Genomic DNA, 26,112 nt, shown 5'->3' with positions numbered 1-26,112 from the left:
ATTCTTTATTTGCTATCTTTGCCGTAGCGACTTACATTTGCATAATTATTTTAAATATTTGTAAGTTTCATTTGATTACGTTAATAGTTTTTGATTATCGTTTTATCAGTTTGCCTGAGCACAAATTCTTGCATTGGCTTTTATCTCAGGAAGGACCATACATTTTGTTGCAATCCATTCTCGATTTCAGTTTTATAAAAAAATACAAAATTTATTGTAGCATACAGTTAAGTGCTCACATTGAAACTTCAATAGTAATTATATAGATAGTCAGATAGATTCATTTGGTTAATGTAGTAAATAAACAAAGAAAATAGATATATTGTACATAAGTAGTTGATGAAATGGTTGCGTTATATGCGTTGGGCTGTCTGTCTATATAAATATATATATATATATATATATATAGAATTATATATATATATAATATTATATGCATCTGTATGATATATGTATATAAATATAATGCTTAGTTCACTAAAATTATGACAAATTAAAAGCATACAAAATACATTCTTCACTTTGGTCCAGTACTGAAATCTCGGATTTCGTTAGTTTCCAAAATAGTTGTTAGTTTCTTGGTATATTTAGTTTAAGTGTTTTTAGTAATAGTTTCTCTCTATACATACATGATTTATGTAAGCTAACCTAACGACTATATTTAACTGCCTTACGTATCTACAAGTTTACAATTTAGTTGAGCTAAAACCGTTTCAGTATGTGTACGTTGTCCCACTGGCTGGTTTCCTTCTCCACTTTGTGTGTGTGTGTGTGTGGGTGTGTGTATGTGTGGGTGGGTTTGTTGTTTCTCTATCAATAGTCCAGATTTCCCTGTGCGCCCGTTATGATGGCATCGATCCAGATGCGCGCCGCTGCATCGGAAGCCGCCTGCAGATTATAGCTACGCTTCTTCGTCTTCACAATGAATGTGCAATGGGGTCGGCCGCTCTTCGAGGCATTCAAATGATCCAAATAGACCTCGTCAATGGTCTGCAGAGAGACAGAAGCAAGAGTTGAGAATTATACATTAACTAGTTATAGATATAGTTGACTTACGGCAAAGTAGGCACCGCCTCGTGGCTTCCGCTCCGACTTGTCCGAGTAGTAGATGAGCGCGCTGCGCTGTCTATCCAGCACAAACCAGCGACGGGACCAGGCATGGAACGTGGCGCCCAATTTGTGCAGGTAACTGAATGAAGCATAAATGTGATATATATAATATATATGTATATTTATATACATCTTTGCAGATCTTTGTCACTTACCCGCGACAGCTGTGCGCATCGACAAACACATGCGGACAGAGATCGATCTGATGGCCGGCCGTCTCGATGTGATGCCGCAGATTCAGATCCGGCGAGAAGATGGGCAGGTAGCGTGTCAGTGGCCGCTGATGCTTGGGCAGCATGCGTTTACGTTCGCCGCCATTGGCGCTGGCGCTGCTGCTGCCGGTGCCGGTGCCGGCGCCGCTGCTGCTGCCGCTGCCCGCCGACGCGGTGTCCTGTGAGTTGCTGTTGCTGCTGGCGCGCTTATTGTTATCCGTCACGCCCACATCGCCGTTGCCAGCGAACTTGGGCGTCTCAATGGCCGCCTCACAGTTGTTCGCCTCCGACAGCGGCCGCGGACTGCGCGCCACTGTGCCGTGAGCAGAGCCAACCGCCACGATTCCATGATGCTCCAGTTCCGGCTGCGAGTGACGTTGCTGTAGACACAAAATGCGAACGCAATTAATTCACAGTGCGGCGAGCGTTGTAAGTGGGCTAAACTCTATAAATAGCAAAACAGCCAAGCAACGGCCGCCCCTCTCCCTCCTACATCCCTCTCCCTCTCTCTCTCTCTCTCTCATTGGCTTTCTATGTCAAAGACAAAGCTGCGCATTCCGCTGGCCACCGGCCAATGGACCAATCCGCTTAACCCCTAAATGGGTCTAGGTGTTGGAAATTATGAGCAGAGGTAATCGTTAGCTGATTTCTCGACTCAATTGCAGGGAAAAAGAAGAGAGGGAGGCTGCTAAAGTTGCCCTAGCATAAGATTTATGGCATCTTTATGGATATATGTACATCTAAGCAGTGTAGATGGTAGTATATCTTGGACTATATGAATCATGAACAACTTGTCTACATAGAGAGCGATTGATTTGAGCAAACTATAACTCTAGAGCGAGAGATAGGAAGAGGAAGAGAGTGGTAGCAAGGGACGGGAGAGAGAGAGAGACAGAGAGACAGGTCAAATTAAGTCAAGGACACTTATATATATGCATGTATATGCTTAAACATAAACATATGTATATCAGCCAGCATACACACATACATACATACATATATACATATAGATTTTTAGCACTTGAAAAAATGTAAACATTTAATAATTTATTTATATTTATTTAGTAAACCCAAATGTTTCAACTAATTGATAATTAGTGCAGAGGCTAAAACAATTCGAGCTCGTAGATAGTTTTTGTTTATAATAATACATATATACATATAATATACATATATATCACATATAACAATTTATAGCTGCTCATTGAATGTGAGCTTAAGTAAAAGGAGATGGTCTGAAAACTATTTAAAACTAGCCGAAAATTAGCCAAAAGCAGCCAAAAATAGCCAGCAATGTATCAAATATGATTTTAAAAATATTATTGAAATGAATTCGCTTTTTTTTTATAATAATAATCTATAACTGAGATGCAACTATTACATTAGGATTCTCTCTCTCTCTCTCTCTCTCTCTCTCTCTCTCTCTCTCTCTTTGTCCTACTGAAACTCTTGAATTGTCTTAGGTATTTCAGCTCTTAAAGCTATACAGTAAATCCTGCCTAATGTGAGACACATGCAACATAGTGTTACAAAATATATTTTATAATTTTATATATTGTGATATATTATAATTTTCCTTACTAATTAGTTGTATTCATTTATTCTTAACTTTTAATAATATTAAACAAAATGATAAAAAATAATAATAGCAAAAAATACAAAAATATGCCAAAGCCCATTTTTTGTTTATTATTATTATTTATATTTTTGTAATATTATTTACAAAATTAAATAAAATGCTAAATTTGTAAAATGATTTTTTTTATAGTTATTATTACCATTATTATTATTATTATTATTATAATAATAATAATTATTATTATTATTATTATTATTATTATTATTATTTTATTTTTTTTTTATTTTTTTTTATATTATTAATATTAATTTTTTTTACAACAAATAAAATAGCAAATAATTAGAGCGACTATTACAACTAGTCCAAAAATGAGTCTGAATACTTGGAATACTTGGAATGGAAGCTATACATAAGTGATTCCATATTAATAATATTAATTATAATATAATAATCATATTTAATTAAAGAGAAATCTGATGAAAGTGATTTCTTTATATGGAAATGCATGATAATAAGTCACATATCAAATCAGATAGTTGAGTTAAGACATACACACAAATACAGCTATACAGCCACATCTACACACACACACACACACACACACACTCACTAGATAATAGAGTTCGGTTCGCTGCCTGGCATTCGCATCCATGCGACGATGCTGGACATAGGTCATCCAGACGGACATGTTTGACAATCCTTTGATCTGGCTATTATGATGTCGGTTAATTGGTTTTTTCGTATTATTGAGGAATTTCTTGAACGAGCTCTGCGACCGACTGAACCGAACCGTGCGTAACGAACCGTTTGCGAATGCGAAATACCGAGACCACAAGAAACAAAACAGAAACAAATCACACGAATTGAAGAAATGAAAACAAACGTGAATCTATGGCCCCAAATGAAACGAGGCGCACACGGACATTGTCCAGTCGAGGCGCTGGATCGCTGGATGAGAGAGTTGTCGAATCGGCCGATTATAATGGTTAGAGTAATGGGCCAGCGCAATTTATGGGGGCTATTGGGGCTGTACGAAGATGCTGGCAATGATCATCGTTGGTACTAGAACCGAAACATGTAAACAACATTTGCGATCAAGGTAAACAACAACAACAACAACAACAATCGCAACAACAACTATCACTAAGTAGTGCGCATAACGAGCAACGGACTAAAACTGAAGACCGCAAACGAAATTCGCTGGCGGCGCGTATGAAAAGAGCCAAATATTATTATAGACTTATTAATAAAGTGTGTAGTCCATATAGAAAGGAACAGAGCGATACGAAACGGAACGGTGCGGAATGGAACAGAACATTTGGGCAAATCAGCGGACTGCGGGGGCGGTACAATTCTAAAATAAACATTGCTAAAAAGAAATGAGGAAAAAAATAGACTTATATTTATATATATCTAAAATAGCAAACAAATTGTCGAGGCACTGAATAACTGAATAAAACTCGTGACTAACGACCTGACGATCGATGGGCTGAGAGGCTGTCATTGTGCTGGCGTTACGATCCAAAATCAGAGAGATAGTAGAGAGTAAAGAGTAAAGAGTAAAGAGTAAAGAGTAGAGAGTTGAGAGTAGAGAGTTGAGAGTAGAGAGTTGAGAGTAGAGAGTTGAGAGTAGAGAGTTGAGAGTAGAGAGAGTATAGAGTATAGAGTATAGAGTATAGAGTATAGAGTATAGAGTATAGAGTATAGAGTATAGAGTATAGAGTATAGGGGGAGAGGGAGATAGAAAAGGATAAATATAAATAGAGGAAAAAGTCAAAGTAACTTCTAAAGAGAATAGAGAGAGGGCGAAAGAGAGAGAGGAGGGGTTCAAGGGGTTCTTAAAGCGGGAAACCGAGAGCGAGAGGAATGAATGAGAAAGGAACACAAATACACAATGAGACATAATCGTAAAGAGAGACATAATCGTAAATAAATTGAGTCAAAGTATAGATGATTGAAATGGATCAAGTTTAAGCGTCTTCCTCTCACTAGAAATATAGTATAAAGACTCTTTAAAGAGACCGGAAGAAAGAAATAAAACTTAATCTAATTGCTTAGATTACTAAAAGTATGGGAAATATGACGATTTGGACTATTTCCTTGACGGATCTTGAAATAAAAGTTTCTAGATTCAGACTATAGCAAGTGGACAAAAGGTAAATAACCTTTATCTCTGCAACTTATATACTCGAATTTTGTATAAATATATTTGTATATAAATATATGTATATGTATATATTATATGGTAGTTTATTATATTTTGCATATAATATATTTTGTTATATGATATCTATCATATATGTAGGCATTACCTAATAGGGCTCTATTTGCTTTGCATTTATCTTAGCGTGAATTCCTAACAGTTTTTACTGTTGACGCGCGTGAGTCTTACGATTCTTATCGTTGGTAAAATGTTGAGTCCATTGCGAGACTAGAAAATACCTCTTGAGCTACATATATGTGATATGATATATCTGCATATATGATATCATAATGTATTCACTTTCTACTCCATTATTGGCATATCAATCAAACTACAGGGCATTCGGCTGCATAACGGGTATTACAGCAATGACCGTTCCATAACCGATACCCGATACCCGATAACCGCTTCAATGCAATCCGAAATTCACAATTCAAGTTTTCATACCAGCCAAGGGAATGCTGTTGACTGTTTTCTTTATGGCCGATTCGTGTTTACACACTCGACCAGTTTACTTAAGTTACGACGTGGTATTTGGACAATAAATATGTCTCGCCCCCAACTGGCCATGTTTTGCCCCTCTCCCCCCCCCCCCTCTCCCTACCCTCCTGTCTCTTGCCTTGGCAAAGTACAGTAATTATATTGGCAAGAGATTAAGCAGCGATTGCGAGGCCGAGAAACCATCGAAGAGGACCACACAAATCAGTTGATTGAACGTGGGCTTCGAGGGGATCTTGGAGCAATTGTATTTACAAAACATTACACAGGTGTGCGTGTGTGGGCGCCCAAATGAGGTATCAGCAGGGGGAGGCGAGGGGGGTGTGTTTGGGACATAGACAGACATGAACTGCAGACTTTTGTTTGGCTTTCATTTGCTTTGCTTTGTTGGCCTAGGTTAAATTTCTTGGCAACTCACCTGTTGATTTGCTGTTGTTGTTGTCCCCGTTATTGCTGCTGCTGTCGTTGTTGTTGTTGTTGTTGTTGATTTTGTACTAGCAGCGCTGCCATCACCTGACGCATTATTCTCTTTATCGTGTTGTGTCTTTTGCTGTTGTTGTTGTTGTTGTTGCGCAGTTTCATCGTTGAGCTTTTGTAGTTCGACTTTGTCAAACAGTTTGGCATCTTTGCCGCCGCTGCAAGTAGAAGAAAAAGAAGAAGAGAAAGAGAAAGAGTTGCAATATTAGTCAAATTGAATGAATTCCACTTTCGTTTCATCGTGTTAAATTGAATGTGCCGTCGTACCAGCATGGAATCAGCGCATTTAGCTTATCCATTTCGATGACTAATGCAGCCTGCGACGACGACGACGACGACGACGGCGACGCGCTGCGTTTGACTCACTAAGCAACAGGCGCGTCGAATCTGGTGTAGGAATAAGTATCGGAATCGGAATCGGAATCGAGTGCGGTATGGATGAGGCCGGCGGTCACAATGCACAAATGCGACGTCTGGCAAATAAATGAACGCGCTCTCTGAACAGTCGTCACACAGACACACTTGACTTTGTGTGAGCCAATAGATAGATAGAGAAACAGAGAGAGAGATAGAGAGTGTGAGAGAGAGAGAGAGGGAGGGAGCGAAAGCAGCTGGCGCAAACAAGCAGTTGATAAGCTTATCAGCAGCAGCAGCAGCAGCGACAACAGCAGCGAAAACAGCGACGTCGGCAGAGCGACCTCCTTGGCAGCGTTGATAATTGCAGCACGCTTCGATTTCAGGTGTTGTCGCCCAACTAACCAACTAACTAACTAGCTAACAAACTGGCTGACTGACTGACTGGCTGACTGACCAGACCGACTGAGCGACCAAGCGATCTTCGAATAAACTCGAGAGCGACAATCGGCATCGAATTCGATAATGGGTGTCGTGTGTTGTCGTCAATGAGTAAACCAAGAGCCACACTAATCAACACGGACAACAAAAATATGATATAGTTGTCATCTCTCTCCCTCTCTCTCTCTCTCTCTCTCCAACTCTAACTCTCTTTGTTTGTTTCTCCAACAATTTGAAAATCGACACGTAATTTTAAAACTAAAAACCGGTTTTATTTTCGATCTTAAACACAATCAGCCGCAGTTAACGTCGCAGCCGACGTCGCAGTCACCGTCGTCATCGTAGACTTCGGCGTCCGTCGCATTGTTTTGCTATTAGCAAATAATTTGATTAATTATAGAGTCAGCGGGTTGAGTGTGTGCACGCCACCCAAAAGCCATTTACACTGCACAACACAACAAGGCAAAGCCCAATTCGATAGAACATATTTTGTTAACAGTTTGAAAGATATTCAATATATCGATATTAGTATAATAATATATAATATTATTAGTAGTATAATATAATATAATATAATAATATATAATATTATTAGTATAATAATATAATAAAATAATATATATATATTTTTTAAATAAATAATAAATATTAATAAAAATTAAATATTATAAATGTAATGTAAGAAAATGCAAAATCAATATATTTAACAAAGATTTATTTCTATATTATATATAATACAGAAACAATTATTTGTTAAATATTTAATTTTTTTAACTTAAAATTTTTTATATTAAAAATAATATTTAAGTATAATATAATATTTTCATTTCATTCACTTTATATTGTAAATTAAATGTACAATATTATATTTAATTTTCTGTATTTTAAATATTGTATTTCATATTTTATTTTGATGCTTTATAATTTATGTTTATTATTGATTATTTTAAATTTTTAATATACAATCGTTTATATTATTAATTTTCATTTATATTATTATTATTTTATTTTTTATATTTTATTTATTTATTTTATTTTTTATATTTTATTTATTTATTTTATTATTTAGTAAATTTAAATATTTTTTATAATTTACTTTCATGTTTTATTTTTAGTTTAAAAATTGGTTTTGTTTTAATGTTTTACACATTATATTTATATAATTATATAATTTATTTTCTGTATACATATATAAATATATTTATTAATTTTTTTTTTTCATTTATTTCATTTTTTTTTTTTCATTTATTCAATTTTATATATAATATTTAAAATATTATTTTTATATTTTCTATAATATTAATTTTATATTAAATATTTTTAATTTTATATTTCAAAATTAAATGTGAATTTCAAAAATCTTGCGGTGCTTTGTAGCACAGTGTAAGGGTGGCTGCATCGCAGCTTGTGTCAGCTGCACAATTAATTAAGATAGGGTCAAGCATGTGGAACGAGGAGGGCGCCACTCTGGGGGCTAGGCAACGCGAACCGAGCCGAACCGAACCGAACTGAGCTGAGTTCAGTTGCATTTCAGCCGCGTTGATTCAATTAGAGCAAGCAAGCGGAAGGACGGGAAGGGCGCTGTGGTGGGGTGTGGGTGGGGCGTGGCAAACTTTGTGGTGGTAATGAAACATTCACTCACTTGGCGTTCATTGGAGCGTGCTTGGGTGGTGGTCGCGGTGGTTCAATCGCTGGCTCTGTTGTCTGCTGCATGGAGAGCAAATATTGTGTGCGTGCCTCGTCGTGGCTCTTCTTCTTCAGATCGTACATCTTCTGGCGCTCGTGCTCAATGACCTGGTGACCTATATGTGTATATGTGATACAGAGTTGAGAAATTGAAATTGGAATCTATCTAAGAGCATCACTTGCCTTGCTGGGCCAGCAGCAGCTTGCGATTCCGTTCGATTTCCTTGATGCTGTCGAAGATCTTGGTGCTGGCTCCTTGGCTGGTCGAAATGGGCGCATCGTTGGCCACCTTGCAGCTGCGATCGATGTCATCCTGCGAGGGCACCCGTCGCTCCAGCGGATTCACTTCGAATCGATCGCTGCGCAGCGATAAATTGAAGCTGATCTGTTCACAGCTGCCGGCATCGTAGATCTGTAACGGTGCTCGCTTCGGTGTGCTGGTCACCTGGCCACCGAGCGGCAGTTCGATCTTGTTGTTGCTGTGGAACATGTTCTCGTTGACGCTCTTGGACATCAGATCCTCCTGATTGTGCCGCTTGGGGCACAACAGCTCAGCGGAACCGAACAGAGACTGCGACATGACGCCGTTGGCCAGATTGCTGCCGCCATTGGTGGCAGCGGGTGTGCTGCGTCCGCTTGTGGATGATATGATCTGTGCCTGTGACTCCTCCTCGTCGGGCTCGTCGCGTCCCATCTGTATGCGCAGCGATGCCAGTTCCGTTTCCAAGACAAGACGCTGCTCCTGCCGCTTCAGCTCCTCGTGGCAGGCATGATGCTCCGACTCCTCCTCGAAATATTGAAACTCCAGATCCTCGAATGCCTTGCGATCGCTATCCAGCGACTCGCACACATGCTCCAGCTCCTCCTTTAGGCAGGCATTGTTCGGCTTCTGCTTCAGCATGGCGCGCAGCCTGAAAGATCGTAATAATAACGATTAGATATTAGAGCTTTCGTAATTCCGGAAAGAGACTTTTATTAAACAGAAATGATTGACAGCTGAAATTTCCGTTTTCTACTGAGAAAATCAACTGAAACATATTTCAAGGCAGTTCTATGAAGTAATACAAGTAATTCTCACATCGATCAGTAGAACTGTCACTCAATGAGAACTAAGTTTAAAGACAATTGAATGTTACTAATACCCTATATCTACTTGAAAGGGTCGTATTGGACTTAGAACTTGCACTACTTCCTAGTCAAATATATCTCACATGTCTTTAATCTCTACGGGTCAATAATACTTGGCCTGTTTTCATGATAAAGTCTCAAGTTTTAATACGGTTTCATTTTCCCAAGAATTTCTTATTCATCGGAAGAATTGTGTAAACACAAACAGCTGATAAAGGGTATCTTCACGTCGATGATAGTGAATCACACCTCAACAATTATTTTTAGTTTTTTGTTTTTTTTGTATGTATATCTACCCTCTAGAGCTGTCTGTTAATTTGCATATTTGTAGCCTAGAGAGAACTATAAACTTTTACGATCTGCTTTTTATTTTTTATGAATAAGCACGAAGTTTAAGAGCCAATGAATCAGTTCAGTTCAGTTCGACAATCGGAGTTAAATTAGGTAAATTTGGTATGCAAATGGAATATTTCTTAATGGGATATTTGCTATTCTGTTCAAGATCAAGATCTGTATGAGCTTTGACTGACATATTTTGTGACCTGTCTTACTTTTCTAATTTGCCAACATAAAAACAGTTATTTACGAATATTTTGTCATAGTATTATCATTTAGAGGGTATTTTCTGCACTAATTTCATCTATTATTCATGTTACGTATCAAAACAGGGTATTTCCCAAAGCGAGTGGAACTAATGCATTTAGCCGAGGTATTTCCATATACAGGGTATCTACTTGACAGATTCATTTGTGATTGATGTAATTATGATCGTAACATTCAGCTGGGGTACTTTGATTTACAGGGTATTTCATTACATGAGGACAACCTCTATTTTCTAATAAGCTTTGCATTTACAGGGTATCTTTGTACCAGACCTACGCATTTAACATTATAGGGTATCGTTCTAATTGACTTATCTCAATACATTCAATTTACAGGGTATCTTCTCCACTGAACTACATATACAACTAAGATAGCTTGATCTACAGGGTATATTCTATAACTATACAATCAACACGCTTTCATCTGATGCCTTTGGTTTTACAGAGTATCTCCTACACATGGCTACCCACTCAGCTGTATTTGCATGTACAGGGTATATCCCAATATCCTCATATTCTTACTTATTCAACTGATCCTGTTTCATTTCAATGGACTGCTTCAGCTTGGCCTGCTGATTCTCCTCCATCACGCGCGTCGCATTGCGCTGCGCCTCCAGGCGATGGATCCGATTCTGCAGGGCCAAAAGCTGCTGGCGAGGCGTCGACGCCGGCTGCGCTGCGGACGTTGCCTGCGGCTGAGGTTGCTGCTGCTGAGGCTGCTGCTGTTCAGCTGACGCCGACTGCAAGCAAAATTTGAGAATTTAGTTATGTTTATAGAGTATATATGTGCTGTAGATACCTCGTGATTGCTGCTGGCATCCGGCAGTTCGCCCAGCTCCCGCTTGAGCTGGTTGTGTCGCTGATCCAACTCGCGCCGCTTCCGCTGCTCCACGTTGATGCTGCGCGGCGCTGGCGCTGGCTTGCGGCTGGGCTTGGGCGATTGGCTGGCGGATTCGTTCAGATTGAGCGTTAGATTGTTGATATTCTTGTTGGAGCGCTTGGCAGGATGTTGTTGTTGTTGTTGTTGCTGCTGCTGCATCTGCTGCTGCTGTTGCTGCATCTGCTGCTGCTGCTGCTCGATCTGCTGCTTGCGCTCAAACGACTTGAAGAGCTGCTCATAGTCCCGTTGCTGATTGGGCGCCGGCGGCTTGGGCGCCAACGGCGGCTTCACCAACGCCGGCACCGGCGTCGGCGTGGAGCTGGCCAGCGCAAAGGCGCTGCTAAAGGATGCATCCTTCTTGGGCGACATGCAATTGGTGCGTATTTTGGTGCGCGGACTCTGTGGCACGTACTTGGTTGTGCCGCCGGCCAAGTGATTCTCCGACGCTGAGGCAGCGCCTCCAGTTCCAGCTGCTCCGGCTCCGCCACCAGCTGCTGCTCCTCCTCCTCCACCTCCTGCTGCAGGCACATGCAGCTGTCCATTGATCTCGACACGATTGGGACCCAGCATACGGACATTCTCATAGCCAGACGTGCTGCTAATCAGCGCCAAGTTGGAGCTGCTGCCCGCATGCTGAAACGTTGGCTTCTTGTCCCGCGGCAGTGATCCGTTCGTCTTGATCCTGTTCTGGACAATGGGCGAGGAGGTGATGCTGCCAGCGCTGGCATTGTGCAGCGCATGGCTGCTGCCGCTGTTGTTGGCGCTGTGCTGCAGCTGCTGTTGCTGCCGATCCGCGTACTCGGTGCAGATCTTCAGCATATCCTCCAGCTCGGCGCCGCTGTTCAGCTCCGTATTGATGCCGTTCATGGCAAATATTTGCAGGCCGCCGGCGGTGTAGGTGCCCGGCTTGGGATATCGATCATATCGATCGTTGTTCACCTTGCCCAGCAGCTCAGACTGTCCCAGTTGTTGCTGTTGCTGTCCCTGTTGTTGTTGCTGCTGCTGCTGCTGCTGCTGCTTGAAGACCGCCGCATTGCTGGGTATATTGCAGTAGCCGGCATTATGGCCAATTCCATTGGCGCCGCTGCTGTTTAAGGATTTGGCATATTGATTGTTCAGCTGCTTCTCGCCGCGATGATTCTCGGCCAGATTGCGGGCAAAGCTCGCGTACTTCTGGCCAAGCACATCGCGTGCGGCCATGTTCACAGTCACCAGATCGGAGCTAAACACCTTGGGGCACTGCACGCCATGCAGATCCATGCTGTTGCTATTGTTGCTGTTGCCACTGTTGTTGCTGTTGGCGTTGGTGTTTGTGTTTGTGTTGGTGTTGGTGTTGGTATTCCCGCTATGCTTGATGGGATTAATGATGCTCTCGTAGAAGCTCTCCATCTCCAGTGTTTGGTTGTCGTTGGAACGCGACGATTGCGTAAAGTCAATGTGCGGCATGGAGATGCGCTCGTTGGAGCCCATCGCTGAGCGCATCATTTGCGCCTCGTCCGGATTGTTGAAACGCAGATAGTTCGAGTTGCCAATGGTTATCATGGCACCCTGACTCAGTTTCGCCTCCTCCAAGTCATCCAAAGGAGCGCCGTCGATGAGCACACGCGCCTCCTGCTCCGGCACCAGCGTCACCTCGTTCTCCTCGCTTCTATAGATGGTGCAGTGCAGCGGTCGGACTCCGCTGCCGTTCAGTGAGATGCTGCAGTTCGGAGCTGATCCGATTGTTGTGTCGCCTGTCAATCAAACAACAAAAATTGTCGTTTTAATAAAAACAAAAAAAAATCACATAACTGTAATTGTAGCACTGAGTTGTAAGCTATTCTAAATGTAAATTCTAACCGTTATTTGTACTGATGTTCTCACTCTCGTCCTCGTTGCTGTTTTTGCTGTCGTCCGTTTTACCGTTGCGCCAGCTGCCCTCTCTCTCTCTCTCTCGTTCGCACGCACGTGCGTTCGGCGCACGATTGAGGCGTTCAGAGTGGAGCAGCGCCGCAACAGGCTGAGCCGAGCCCGGGCTGAGCTGACAACGGCGAGTGTGTGCTCTTATCTGGTGCTTGCGCAGAGAGCAGCAACAACAACAACAGTAACAGGGCGTCCTCGTTAAAGCACAGTTTACCGTTTTACCGTGTCAAAGATTATGCACAGTGGGCAAAGCTTTATGTGTTTGGCAGCAATAATTAAATTGAATCGGCATTACAGCAAATTGTATATTGTATAATTTATATATAACGATAATTTTTAGTATTATAACTTGAGTTTAATTAGTGTTTGATTAATTCATTTTGGAAATACTTCATTACCTAAAATTACTAAAATTTTAAGCTTAAAGCTCATTATTACAATTAAAGTTTTAATGTTTTTTTATTTAAAATAAAATATTAAAAAAAGGTAAGTCTCTTTGCCGAATTAGTTTATGTTGGCAAATAAAAGAAATACATTTTATTGTTAAAGCCCGATTTGCATAGGGATTTTTCTCAAAATTATACAATATATTAATTTTTCGTTTTTGTTTTGTTTTTTTTTTTTTTTTTTTTTTTTTTATTTTATTTTTTTTTGTTCATGTCAATTAATTTTAAACGCAGTAAAGCCATACAAAATTTTGTTTAAATCTTTATAGTGTTATAATTTAGTTGTACTTTTCTACAATATGTGAAAGCTTCCACCGCTATGATATAAGGCTTACACATGCATAATCTTTAAGGCCGCTATCTTTACGATGGTATTTGGTCATATACTAGCTGCTAAGATCCTAAAAGCTTAGAGACTCTCTTTGGGCACACTGTGCGGATCTTATCGCAGCGCACAATAAGAGTACCGAAAATGCGTGTTGTTGTTGTTGTTTCTTATTTTTATTTTGTGCGTTGCTTTCGCGTGCGTTTCATTTGCCTTTTGAATTGCTTTCTTGAATTTGAGTCTCTTCAGTTTTGCTTATCGGCTTACAAATGACCTTGGTGGGCACAAGCATATGTATGTGTGTATGTTTGTATGTGTGTATGTATGTATGTGTGTATGTATGTACATGTGTATATGTGTGTGTTTATGCATATATTTACTCACCAATATGTATGTAGTGTATGGTGACAGCGGTGCTGAGGCGTCCCCCGCCCAAGCTAACCAAATGTGGATCAGAGGCAGCAACACGCAACGACGGATCCTTTTTCGTCAATGACATCTGCAAGCGATCGAAAGAGAAGTGCGAAATGCAGGCAATCAGAAAGAATGAATTTGAATGCGAACAGGAATACGAAAAGGGAGAGCGTCAACAAGATGACGCCGATGCGTGTATTTGGCAAGGCGTGAAATTGTCAACTGAGGCGGCAGTCGGCGTTCAGCTCAAGCCAGACACAACTAATGTGCACATACATATAAACACACAAACACACACACGCATACATGCATAGCCACATTCACACACATATAGCCGAGATGCACCTACACGCGTGCGCAGCGGGTGCAGCTGCTCTAAATTGCTTTTGTTTTGTTTCCTTTCTATGTAATGAGCAGGACGTTCGCTCATTCGCTTATTCTCGCACTCTCACTCTCCCTCACACGCACACGCACAAACACACACGTACACTTACTGCCGGCGCGCGCGCTTCAACAGACACGTGCGTGCGTGCGTATGTGCGCGCGCTCTCTTGGCCCAGCTGTGCGCTTAGATGCTGCCGCGGCGTCGGTGTTGCCAGATCGTCAAAGCCCATAGGAAATCAATTGGAAAGCTAATCAATCAACGACGTTGGGCAAATAAATAAAGAATGTGGCGTTTGATAACACACACACACACACACACACACATACGTACGCACGTATCGCATAAACGACCTGAGATGCGTGAGTGTGGGGGAGACATGGAATGTAAGCGAGCGACACACACTCATTTAAGTTTTCACTTTTATTTTTGGGCGCGGAAATGACTGCGGTGGGCCGTTTACGAAACGTTTCAAGCGCCAAATTGGGTCATAAACACCAATAGTGGCCGAGAGGCTACTCGAAAAAGATAGTGTGTGTGTGAGAGAGAGAGAGAGAGAAGGAGGCAGAGCGAGCAGGCAGGAAGCTTAGTCAACGCAACAGCAAAGGCAAAGCGATTAAGCTACATCATCGTCATCATCATTATCATCATTAAAAATATGTGTGCCCAGTGCAGCTCTCTGTGTTTGTGTGTGTGTGTATGTGGGCCAAACGTATGGATAACTATGAAATGAGAGCAACTCGCTGTGCGCACTGATAAAGCTTTCATTGGACACGCATCATTTTCATTTGTTACAATGTGCTGTCATTGTTGTTGTCATCATTTTTTACCCCCGCCGCAAATATCACTATCAGCAGACGTAACGTTGTGAGTTATAATTACAGTTACAAGTGCGTATCTATGTGTGTGTGTGTGGGTGTGTGTGTGTGTGTGTGTGTGTGTGTGTGTGTGTGTGTGTGTGTGTGTGTGTGACACACCGGCGCGACATCGGTCAGTCTGCATCTATGAAACACACACAAACATACATATGTACATATGCATACATATGTATAAAATCACATGCATTCGTAGACAATAATTTCGTTAAGCTCTGCACAATTTGTAATTGTGTAATTATACACTTGTGGAACGCATGTGAATCCCCATTTGATATGTCTAATGGCATGTGGATTGTGGAAATCACCTAAGCTGCTGCTGTATTAATTTTAATTTATGTATGTATGCACGCAACTTGCCGTCCACAATTCTAGTCGCGTGCTGCCACACAACTAGATACACCGCACACACACACACACACATGCACTTTCCAGTGACGTCTATTGTGCCGTCGGGTTTGATAACTGAACTGACTACGGCCAGTGGATCATTTCCCTCTGTCATTCCCACATCCATTTGCCCATTATAGTAAACATTATGAAATGCATTTCTTAGTTTTTATAGCTCACTTTGCAGTTGTTGGCAACGCTTTTAGTTTGCGTCTTTCTTTTGTTTTGTTTTGTTTTGTTTTCATTTGCCTTTTGATGCCTCACACGTCATCTTTGGCATAGTCTGCGTCATGAGACAGATGGGACGGGACGGTGGAACTGGCATCAAGAGTGCCAAGATGTGTAATAAATAATCAACGAAAACAACAACAACAACAATGAGCTGCCAAATGAGTCAGAGAACTGCTGCAATTACAACACCAAACTGAAGAAGAAGAAGACGAAGAAAAGGCAGCAGCAGCAGCAACAACCAAAGAAAGAAAGAAAGGAAAAGCAACAGCACGACTTGTGCAGATAGATTCCACAGACCTAACTGTATTTGACTCTGCCTTTGTATTTTAAAACTCTCATTTGCAATGCGCTGTGCGCAGTATGCAAAGTGGGGTATATTAGTTGCATACAGCAAATTGTTTAATTTCAAAGAGTGGTCAATATCTAAATAGTGTATTGCCTTGTTGATCACAGACAATTTTTGTTTTTAATGGGGCATAAAAATTTAGTTAATTTGAGATCAGATAAAATCCAAGACAATTTTTAAAGATATATTTATTTGTACCTAAAACGACTTCCGTAAGTAAGCCAATTTTAACTAGTTTCGAAATGAATTGACATAAATAAAGTTTATATATACATATATGTATATGTATATATCATAAAGGTAATTAAGTTTTGTACTGACTTGGCGAAAAAATACTTTTGCTTTTAAAATTTAAATGCATCACGAAATACCAAAAAATGTAAATGCGTAACAAACAGATTGTTTAACTAGCTGCTTGCTAACACCGGCTAATTAGTCACAATCTAAACAGATGTGGCGCGAGTTGGCTGCATAATGAACTCTCGAAATTTGCTGGCAACTGTTTGATAAAAAGAGAGAAACAATAACAAAAACAAAACCACCAAAACCGCACTCCAACAACGCATGGCAGATGGGAGATATAGGAATTTGCGAAGCCAAACAAACAACAATGGGACAAACAGTCAACAGAAAGCGTCAACGCAATTAACGTTTAATTTTTTTTGCCATTGCCAGAGCCTATGCATATCTAACCTCTACACTCACATACACACACACACACACACACACACTTATATACACATATATGTATATATATCCCTCAGTCTATATATTAGAGTTCCAATAAACCGTTGGCCACCCATTTCCAGCACATCCCGCAGCGCCGATAAATTGTTTGCTTTCGCTGTTGCAGCCGCAGTTTCCTCTCCCTCTCCCTTTCGCTCTCGCTCGCTCATAGCACTACTGGCGCTGTCTCAGTCTGGCCGGCCGGCAGGTCGTAAACATTACAGGAAAAATGAAAACGCATACATTGCCATTTTTAGTTGCCTTTATTTATAGAGCGCAAACACAGCTGTGTATCCAACTTGAAAGTAAAAACACCGTTTCAATAATATAGTGCGGGCGACAGAGTGGGAGAGGGAGAGCGCGAGAGAGCAAAAGAAAAGGGGGGCAGGCGGGTGCCTGGAATGAGCAGGCACAATCGGGAAGGCGCAGACACACGCACCCACAGACATACACACATATGTATGTACATACATAAATACAGATGGGACGAGTCAATGCATTAGCGCACCAACTGTCAATAATGCTGTTATTTTCAATTGGCAAACGCTGTTTTTGGGCTGTCAAAGCATTTGGCTTTGGTCTTTGACTTGTTTACTTTTTTTTACTTTTTTCTTTCTTTTTTTTTTATGTATCTCATACTTATTTAGCTGGGATTCTGGACAAGGGCAACGGGCTGTGGGCGGGCTTTAAGCGTTTGCTAATTGAATTTGCCTGTTAAGACAAAATATTTGCCATGACTTTACCGTGGGCTGGAAACTATTTATTCCAATAAAGAAAAAACAAAAAAAAAATTTTTTTTTTTTTTTTTTTTTTGAGCTGTCAATAAATCCGATTGCGAATGGGATGCAAAAAGTATGTCAAACATTTGGAGTGGTTTGGCCACGCGTGGGTTTTTCCTTTTTTCTCTTCAAAGTGGACCTCACACTAGTTCTCAGCTCAATTTTCAGCTTGAAGCTGCTTGCCTGCCACCACTGTATTTGCTTTCGCATTCACTTGAATTCGCCCACACTTCCACGGACTGATGATTGTATTGTCTTCCGTTGGAAGTTTCGCCTGGAAGTATTGTCTGCTGCAGCAGCAGCTTCTCTGCTTGACCATATGCGTGCATCTGCTATCTCACTCCTGCATACTCCTTTCGCACTCGCACACTCAACTGGATCGCATGAGTGTGCGAGAGGGAATGCGGGAGTAAGGGAGAGAGGGCGAAGCTTATAAGCCAATCTGAGACTTACCTTGGGCTGGCAGCCAAAATGTGGATGGCATTTGGGGCTAGACATGCAAACTAGTTTTTATACACATTAGCCGCACACAAATAAAATGTGACACATGGCGGACACAATTACGAAAAGTACACGACATGTACAATGTACATAATTATGTATGTACATACATATGTACATATGAATGTGTGCATGTGTGTTAATAAAAATAAACATTTACCTACACCGGACTGCGCAATTTAAATAAAAAAGCATGCAGAGCATAGCCAAAAATTTCGAATAAAAACAAATATGTTTTTTCTTTTTTTTTTAATTTAATTTATTTTAGGTTTTATTTGAGGCCGCTGGGGTCGACGACAAATCTAAATAAAATCGCGCGCGATTTTATTCGCGTGCGTTTTTATTTTGTTTATGGTTTGTGAAGGTCACTCAGGCAGTAGCACATCAGTGGCGCCGACGCCTGCGCATAGAGGGCGTTTAATTTACATACAAAGATAATTGCATACATACATATATGATAAATATCCCCATCGTACGTGCGTGCAATAAGTGGAAAAAAAGAGAAAAAGTCACACGACTGCTTGCATACATACAAACATGCATGCAAGCCGAGGTGCATCATACACACATATGCATAAGCACGTACGTATGCATGTACATAAGTGAGTATGAGTGCAGCGTGTTAAATTTAACGAGCTGCTGAATTTATTATTGTCGTTGCTGTCAAAGGGTTTATGTGACTTGAGCACACACACATGCACACATACATATGTATTTCTATATATATACACATACATATGTATGTATATATATTTGGTATATTAACGTATTAACCCCAACCACACACTGCCACCTAACGGTTAACTGTGGGGGCGCCACTTGAAACTGTCAAAAATGAAGATGCCTAAATATCTCCCTATGTCTCTATGTGTGTGTTTGTGTGTTTCTGTTAAGTGGCTTGTTAATTATGCGTATAACTCGCCGCATTATCCGAAAACATGCTGAGCAACAATAATCAGAGCCCTGCCACTCGAGACCCTCTCAAAATGACGAAAATCTAATTAGCACGAAAAACACTAAAAAATTCTTAAAGATTCACGAAATTGCCGCCTGCTACGCATGAGCTGCTGCTTGACTCAGTTTGGCTGCTCAAATTGAGTTCAATTGGAATAACTGTTTATTATTTGTCAGCCATAACAATATGCCATCATTTACGCACATTCTACTCCACTTCCACGCCTCAGATCTCTCTCTCCACCTCTATCTATCTCTCGCCATCGCTCTGACTCTCTTTTTAATAGATTTGCTCAACACTGGAAATGCAACAAAAGCAATAACAGAGCAAAATGTGAAATGCAAATGTTAAGCGCTGTTTGCTGATGTCATCAGCGGAACAACAACAACAACAATAAAGACAATAACAATTGCAAGTAACAATAAAGGCACTTGGATGTTGAGCAAAACGGCAAAAGCTTGATTTAACTGGATGACTTCATTAATGAACTGGCAGCAGCAGAACAAGCGCGCATAAATATGCAAATAACTGAATAAATGTGTTTATGCATACACACACATTTACATGTTTACAATTGTGTGTATGAATGTACATGCGCGGCGCACGCATACCCATGTAATCATAATAGCAGCTACAAAACGCTCGCAGGCGTGTGTGAGTGTGTGCGTGCATGTGTGCGTGCGCACTCACTCGCTGCCAGCCCAGCGCAAAGAATAAACAAAACAAAGAGACCAAGAAAGAGAGCAACAACTAGAACAATACGCGCGCGCGCACACACATGCCGCATTGTGCGCACTTGTCTCTTGCATAGCGTATGTCTGCTTGAATTCGCACAAGCTGGCAGCACTGTTTGGCCTTTTTTTTTGCTGTTGTATTTTTCGTTCTGCAGGCGTAGGTGCGCAGAGAAAGACAATTCAATTGCCAATGTTAAGTGAAGTTTATTGATTCAATTGGCTTCTACTGCGACTGCGACTGCGACTACGACTGCGTTTTTAATTAAAACACAAGACCAACGAAGGCTGCGCCTGTCATTTTAATATTTCGAACCCCCCCCCCCCCCCCCCCATGCACGGTCGATGCGTGAGGTTCTTGAACTCATCCGTTCCACAACAGCTCTTGGCCGTTCCATACATGAATAAGGGCCGTTGTTATTTTGTTGTTGTTGCTTTGTTGTTATTTTGCAAATGACGATGACACCAGCAACCGGAAAACGGATGCGCCCTATTTGGCTGTTAGCTGTATGTATGTATGTACATAATTATATTAAATATGAATGCCTAAATTTGATGCTGTCATATGCGTTTAAGGCGGGGCGAGCTGCCATATTTATTTATTTCTTCTTTTATTTCAATTTAGGTCATTAGTAATGGGAGCAGCCTGGAAAGGTGTTGCCATATTTTGGAAGGGCCGCAATCGGTTCATTTGGACGCACGACTGAGTTAAGTGATCAGAATATTTAATAATTAGTTAAGGGCAGATGAAGTCATAAACAAATAAAATCTTTATAATTAGAAAATGTATATTTAAAATATAAAGGTGTAATAAATTTTAAACATATATACGTATGCACATATGCAAGTGAAATGTTCGCAGATATGTACATATGTATGTGTAATTTTTATTTTGTATAAATAAAAAATTAAATCAGTTGACAGACTCATATTCATATTTAATGAAACACTAAATTTATTCAGCAACTTGAACCAGAATGTTCAACACACACACAGCATACATATGTATGTATGTATGTTTGCTTGCATGCATGTGTCTGTATGTACTTTATGTGCTTGCCTGTGTAGGTGTTTGTATGTCATGCATCACGCACTCTCACACGTCGCGATGCACCATTAAAGATCAGTGTGACGGGCGGTTGACAAAGTGCGTCCGGTTTGAGCGTTTGCTCGGATGCAAATGTCCAAGGCCTTTGGTGCTGGTGCTTTGCTGTTTCTTAGTGTTGTTATTGTTGTTGTTGTAGTTCGGTGCCAATGAACGCATTGAAACCGTTACGGCCGCCTTCAACACAATATATTGGCAATGCGTTGTTGTTGCTGCTGTCGAAAAGTTTTCCCCTCAATGGAAAAACTATGCAGCCGGCAGGCAGAAATGCGCACAGCTGCAACAACAACAACAACTAAACACAAAACGTGCAGCGCATAAAAAGAAGTGTGAAATGGAAAAACACATAAAATATAAAAAAAAAAAAAAAAAAAGAAAAGAGAAATAAAACTCATATAGACAGATACAGTTGCAGCCCCACACATCACTCACACACACACACATAAGTGAAACGAGAACGTTACAGGAATTTCATTTTTGAAATTAAGCTGGCAACGCTGCACGAGCTGACAATTGGTAGCTTGCCAAAAAAAGCTTCGCTTTCTAACTGCACTTGAAGCGACAGCGACAGTTACAAAGCACAGCTCATATTTGCATATGAGTTTGTACGTATGTATTTGTGCATGCATGCAAAAGTTCTTAACAGACATGTTATTGTGTTGATACCCTGTTGTCAAAGTGAAAAGGGCATATGCGTATGTATGTGAGTAAAAGAGAACGTCGCGATTCTAAAGAAGTTTCAAATTTCACCAGAAGGCAGTCTGAATACCCTGTTACCAAGGTGCAAGGGGCATATATGAAAAAGCATTCACATTGTGCGCCCAGTCAAATATACCCTATATGAAATATATATATATAGAGTATATGAAGCCTTAGAGTTGTGGTTGCAGAGACGGAGTTGGAGTCGCTTACAGAGTATCGCTCAGTCTCGAACCTCTTAAGTGTAATTTGATGTGGCACAATCTCTTGCATCTTCACTGGAGGATTCAGATTTGGATTCATATTCGCAGTCGCGGTCGCAGTCGCTGAATCAGTTAACAATGTAAAACTGCTGCCTTTGAAATTTGCTGAGCCAATTCTGCGGCACACAGAAGTCACAATTCGCATTAAACGCGCTGCATGCAACATGAGCGCTCTATGCACCCAATTCTGAATGCCATCCAAAGGGATATACATACAAACCTGCATATATGTATATGTATGTAATACGCGATTTGCAATTAAATTGCAGCTCATAGAAAAGATGAACAAGATGCAAACAAAGCGCTTCCCTTGAAAAATTCAACAGAATCGCCTCATTCCACCTTGCACCCTTCTTTGTGATTTTCATAAATTCAAAAATGTTGTTTATACAGATACAAAAGGCACGCCTTTTGTATATAAACAATATGGCATAATTCAATTTATATGAGAGCTATAGCGCTGAGATCTATAATAAAAACATTTCTAGTAACTAGGAAGAGTAAGTTATATAAAACCCTTACAAATATAGACAAAGAAAAATGTTTTTGAATACAATTACAATTTGTTTTTTTTTTTTTTATTGGTATTTCCTTATTTAACTTTGATTATTAATATTATTATAGTATGCTACATAAGTTGAGCTGTAAACTTCGTATTCCTTGGTTTTGTTTAAGTGCAAAAGCTGAAGAAGGTATATACACTTCATATAAAAAGAGATGTAGATCTTTAGAATACATATACATACATAGATATTTAGAATATTTATATATTATATATATTTATTTATAGATAATATAAGGATCAAAACAGTTCATTTGGTTCTACCTTTAGACTATCTGTGTCTATATACAGAGCTATACGATATGGGGTAGGGTATATGGCTTTGCATATTAAAGAAGATAAACAGTTAGGTTGCCAGTATTGTAAAATTTGTCTATGAGCCTTACGGTACTTTCAGTGCTTGACGCTTTTAAGGAGACAGGCATTTATGTGTCTATGTCTGTGTGTGTGTGTGCTTTTTTATGTCCACAAACATAAATAATTGGCAAGGGCGGCACAATTGGTGTCATTATATGTATATATCCGTCTATGCATGTATGTGTGCTCGTGCTTGTGCTGGGTTCCCATTTTGGCCCACTGCATTTGGCTGGCTGTCAAACACATGTGCCTCTTGTTGTTTTTGCCAATATTTTGTGGTCTATGACTTGCATCGTTGATGTTTATACGAGCTGGCTAATGGCAAACGGATGACAATGACAATGATGACGATGCTGTTGACGATCATGATGACGATGCTGAAGATGATGATGATATAATGTTGTTGTTGTTCAACTTGTAAACTATATCTGTGCTTCTTGCTGTTGACAATTTAATTGTGGCGCTACACTAAATTTTGTTGCGCTCATAAATATTTGGTTCGCAAGTGTCGCCGTCTGCATAATTACGACAGCCACTGTGCGTGTTGCCTATGCTGCCAGGCCTTTGCGTACCTTTACGCAATCGGAAATCATATAATAACAACTCGAAAATGCTAATTAAATACATTTAGCTATGATTCACAGCACACATCTGTACGAAAGGAAGCGAAGAGATCGCCTCGAAAATACAGTATAGAAATACTCTACACGGAATGGTTAAAATAAGCTAATATAGCTCAAATACAGCTAAATTCATATAAATATGCGCTTCTGGTTGTAAGATATTACATATGATAATGATGATATGATTATGATTAATATCTTCTAATTTACTATTATACTATACCATAATTGAGTATCAATTTGTAACTCACAATAAATGATTTCTCTAGCTCCTTAAAAACTTAACTATTGACCTCGTATTGTTTCACCCATATTGATCTGATATCTGTTATATAATCTTTGCCTCGCGCATATGTGCTACGTATTCCATATGCCACTCACAATACCCTTGCCCAGCAGCAGCGTATTCAAGCTCAGCTAAAACAAGGCGTGTCCGAATTACGGGCATAGAGTGAGGGCAAAGCAACGAAAACGAGATGGAAAAAAAACAAGACTCATTAATAAATCAAGTTGTGGCCGTCATAAATGTCTTACTTGTTGTAATATAGGGTATGTGCCTGTACATACTCCTCATACATATGTATGTACTTATGAAAGCAACCAAATAACTGTAAATGTGTAACAAAGGGTATATGCAGCCGGGCCAGTGTCATATCAACAAACATTGCCCTTTTGGTATCTGAAAGCTTTAAAAAAGCACGTTTGAGACACTTTTTACACTGCTCGGAATTTCGAAAGATACCAAGCAGAATAAAAAACATACAATAATAAAAATTAAAAAAAAGGTGAAAAAAGCTACAAAATGTCGAACAAAAGAACAAGTTCTCAAGCAAATAATAAAATATGTATCTTTTCTGTAGAACATACATACATATGTATGTATGTATATCTTGTGTCATTATCGTTGTTGTTGTTGTTTTTTATCTACTGCTTTTTTCAATTTGAAATCTCTTCTTTTTTGCACAGCCCGCCAATTTTTTTTGTTTTTAATTTACATAATTTAATGGGAGATACTCTCATTCGAGTTTGTTTACGGCCTGTGGAATGCATGTGGATTCTGTTCATATTTAATTTGAACAGTTAGAGAGGACAACCGCTAACTGGAACTTTCTTGAGCTGCGAAAGTCCCAGCGCAGCAGAAACCCAACCCAAATAAAAATAACAAAAGACAAAAAAAAAAAACTTGCGACGCGACGTCTCTGCCGGCGTCTGCAATAACTCCTGCAGCGAGACGCTCTCACTTGAGAATTGTATGCCGCTGCTGCTGTCGCTGCCGCCGCTGACGTCGCCGTCTGGCAGTTTGTCTGCTTTTGTGGAAACCGGCTAAATTCCATTTGATTGGGATGCCTTTGCCTTTTCTTTTTTTTTCATGCTGCATTTCACTATTGAGTTGCTGCTGACGTCGCAGTCGCACACAGCTGTCAAGGGCGTTGAGCAGACAGGCAGCGACGCAGCTTTCGATACCGTTATGCTTATTGTAGTGGGCGCAAATCTTATTGGTCGGGTATAAAAAGCGCAGCTTGGAAGCTGACGCATGTAAATATGTATTTGTGTATGTAAGCGCATTGTAAGTGCATTTGTATGCGTGTATGTATGTAAATACATATCTGCATGTGTATGTCGCTTACCTTTTAAGTTGTTATTTTATATTTCTTCTGCTGCCTCAACTGTTGCTACAGTTTATTAACTGTAGTGGTTGTTGTGTTTGCCAGCGTTGGCGTCGTCGTTTGGCTCTTGTGGTGGTTGCTGTTGTTGCAGTAGTCGTTGTTGTGGTTGTTATTATTGTTATGTTGCGCGGCAAAAAGGAATGCATTGAATATCATTTAGTTCTTTAATTCAATTTTGCCCATTAAGTTTGCTCTATGTGGTGCATGAAATTTGCATCTGAATGCCGCGCGCAACATCGGCCCAGCAAACAAACAAAAGCAAAAGCAAGGCAAATGCAAACAAATACAAACACAGCGTCTGTGTTGGTAAACGAGTTTACTTTACTTTTGGCGTACTAAAACCGCAATAACAATAATACCGAATTGAAATGATCAATTGCATCGCACGTAAAGCACACTTTATACTTCATTCAGAACTTTTTCGTCTCGTTTCAAATCTAAACAAGGCTTCGATGCACAACAACAAAAACAAATTGTAAAAAAAATAATAATAATTATTAACGCACGCAGACGCCGCCGTTGCCAGTCCGCTCAATGAGTTTTGTACGACTGAAACCAAAAAGACGACTGTTATCTTAACATAACAACTGAGAGCGCAACAGTTGGTTAACAGTTTAGAAGTGAAAGAGTGCTAAATGATAATAATGAAGTGTAGAACTCTTA

At 40.1% G+C, this 26,112-nt stretch overlaps 1 protein-coding gene across 5 annotated transcripts; it reads right to left on the bottom strand.

The window, feature by feature from the left end:
- Positions 1-184: 184 nt before the first annotated feature.
- LOC108618360 (pleckstrin homology-like domain family B member 1) lies at positions 185-26,112 on the bottom strand. 5 transcript variants are annotated; one of them, XM_089473429.1, is made up of 10 exons: positions 25,411-26,112; positions 14,228-14,342; positions 11,090-12,903; positions 10,813-11,030; positions 8,744-9,471; positions 8,517-8,676; positions 6,021-6,237; positions 1,266-1,702; positions 1,057-1,189; positions 185-990 (listed from the first exon to the last, which is right to left on the bottom strand). In XM_089473429.1, the coding sequence occupies exons 2-10, from the start codon at positions 14,340-14,342 to the stop codon at positions 814-816; spliced, it is 3,999 nt and encodes a 1,332-aa protein (XP_089329555.1). In that variant the 5' UTR covers positions 25,411-26,112; the 3' UTR covers positions 185-813. The 5 variants fall into 5 exon arrangements, with proteins under 5 accessions (XP_089329555.1, XP_089329556.1, XP_089329557.1 ...); XM_089473430.1 differs by lacking the exon at positions 14,228-14,342 and having other exon boundaries at positions 25,411-26,110; XM_089473431.1 differs by lacking the exons at positions 14,228-14,342; positions 25,411-26,112 and adding an exon at positions 13,010-13,428.

The sequence above is a fragment of the Drosophila arizonae genome, chromosome X (genome assembly GCF_054131065.1).
Source record: "Drosophila arizonae isolate 15081-1271.41 chromosome X, UAZ_ARI_1.0, whole genome shotgun sequence".
Classification (NCBI taxonomy): Eukaryota; Metazoa; Arthropoda; class Insecta; order Diptera; family Drosophilidae; genus Drosophila; species Drosophila arizonae.
The sequence above is the reverse complement of the archived record's forward strand: the minus strand, read 5'-3'. Positions and strand labels throughout refer to the sequence as shown.

Bases quoted from the DNA above. Each gene is read 5' to 3' on its own strand.
- LOC108618360 (XM_089473429.1), bottom strand. From the start codon at position 14,342: ATGTCATTGACGAAAAAGGATCCGTCGTTGCGTGTTGCTGCCTCTGAT. The intron at 6,238-8,516 runs GTGAGTGAATGT...TTCTACTTGCAG, and splicing joins CACGCTCCAATGAACGCCAA to CGGCGGCAAAGATGCCAAAC. The intron at 1,703-6,020 runs GTGAGTTGCCAA...TTGTGTCTACAG, and splicing joins CAACAACAGCAAATCAACAG to CAACGTCACTCGCAGCCGGA.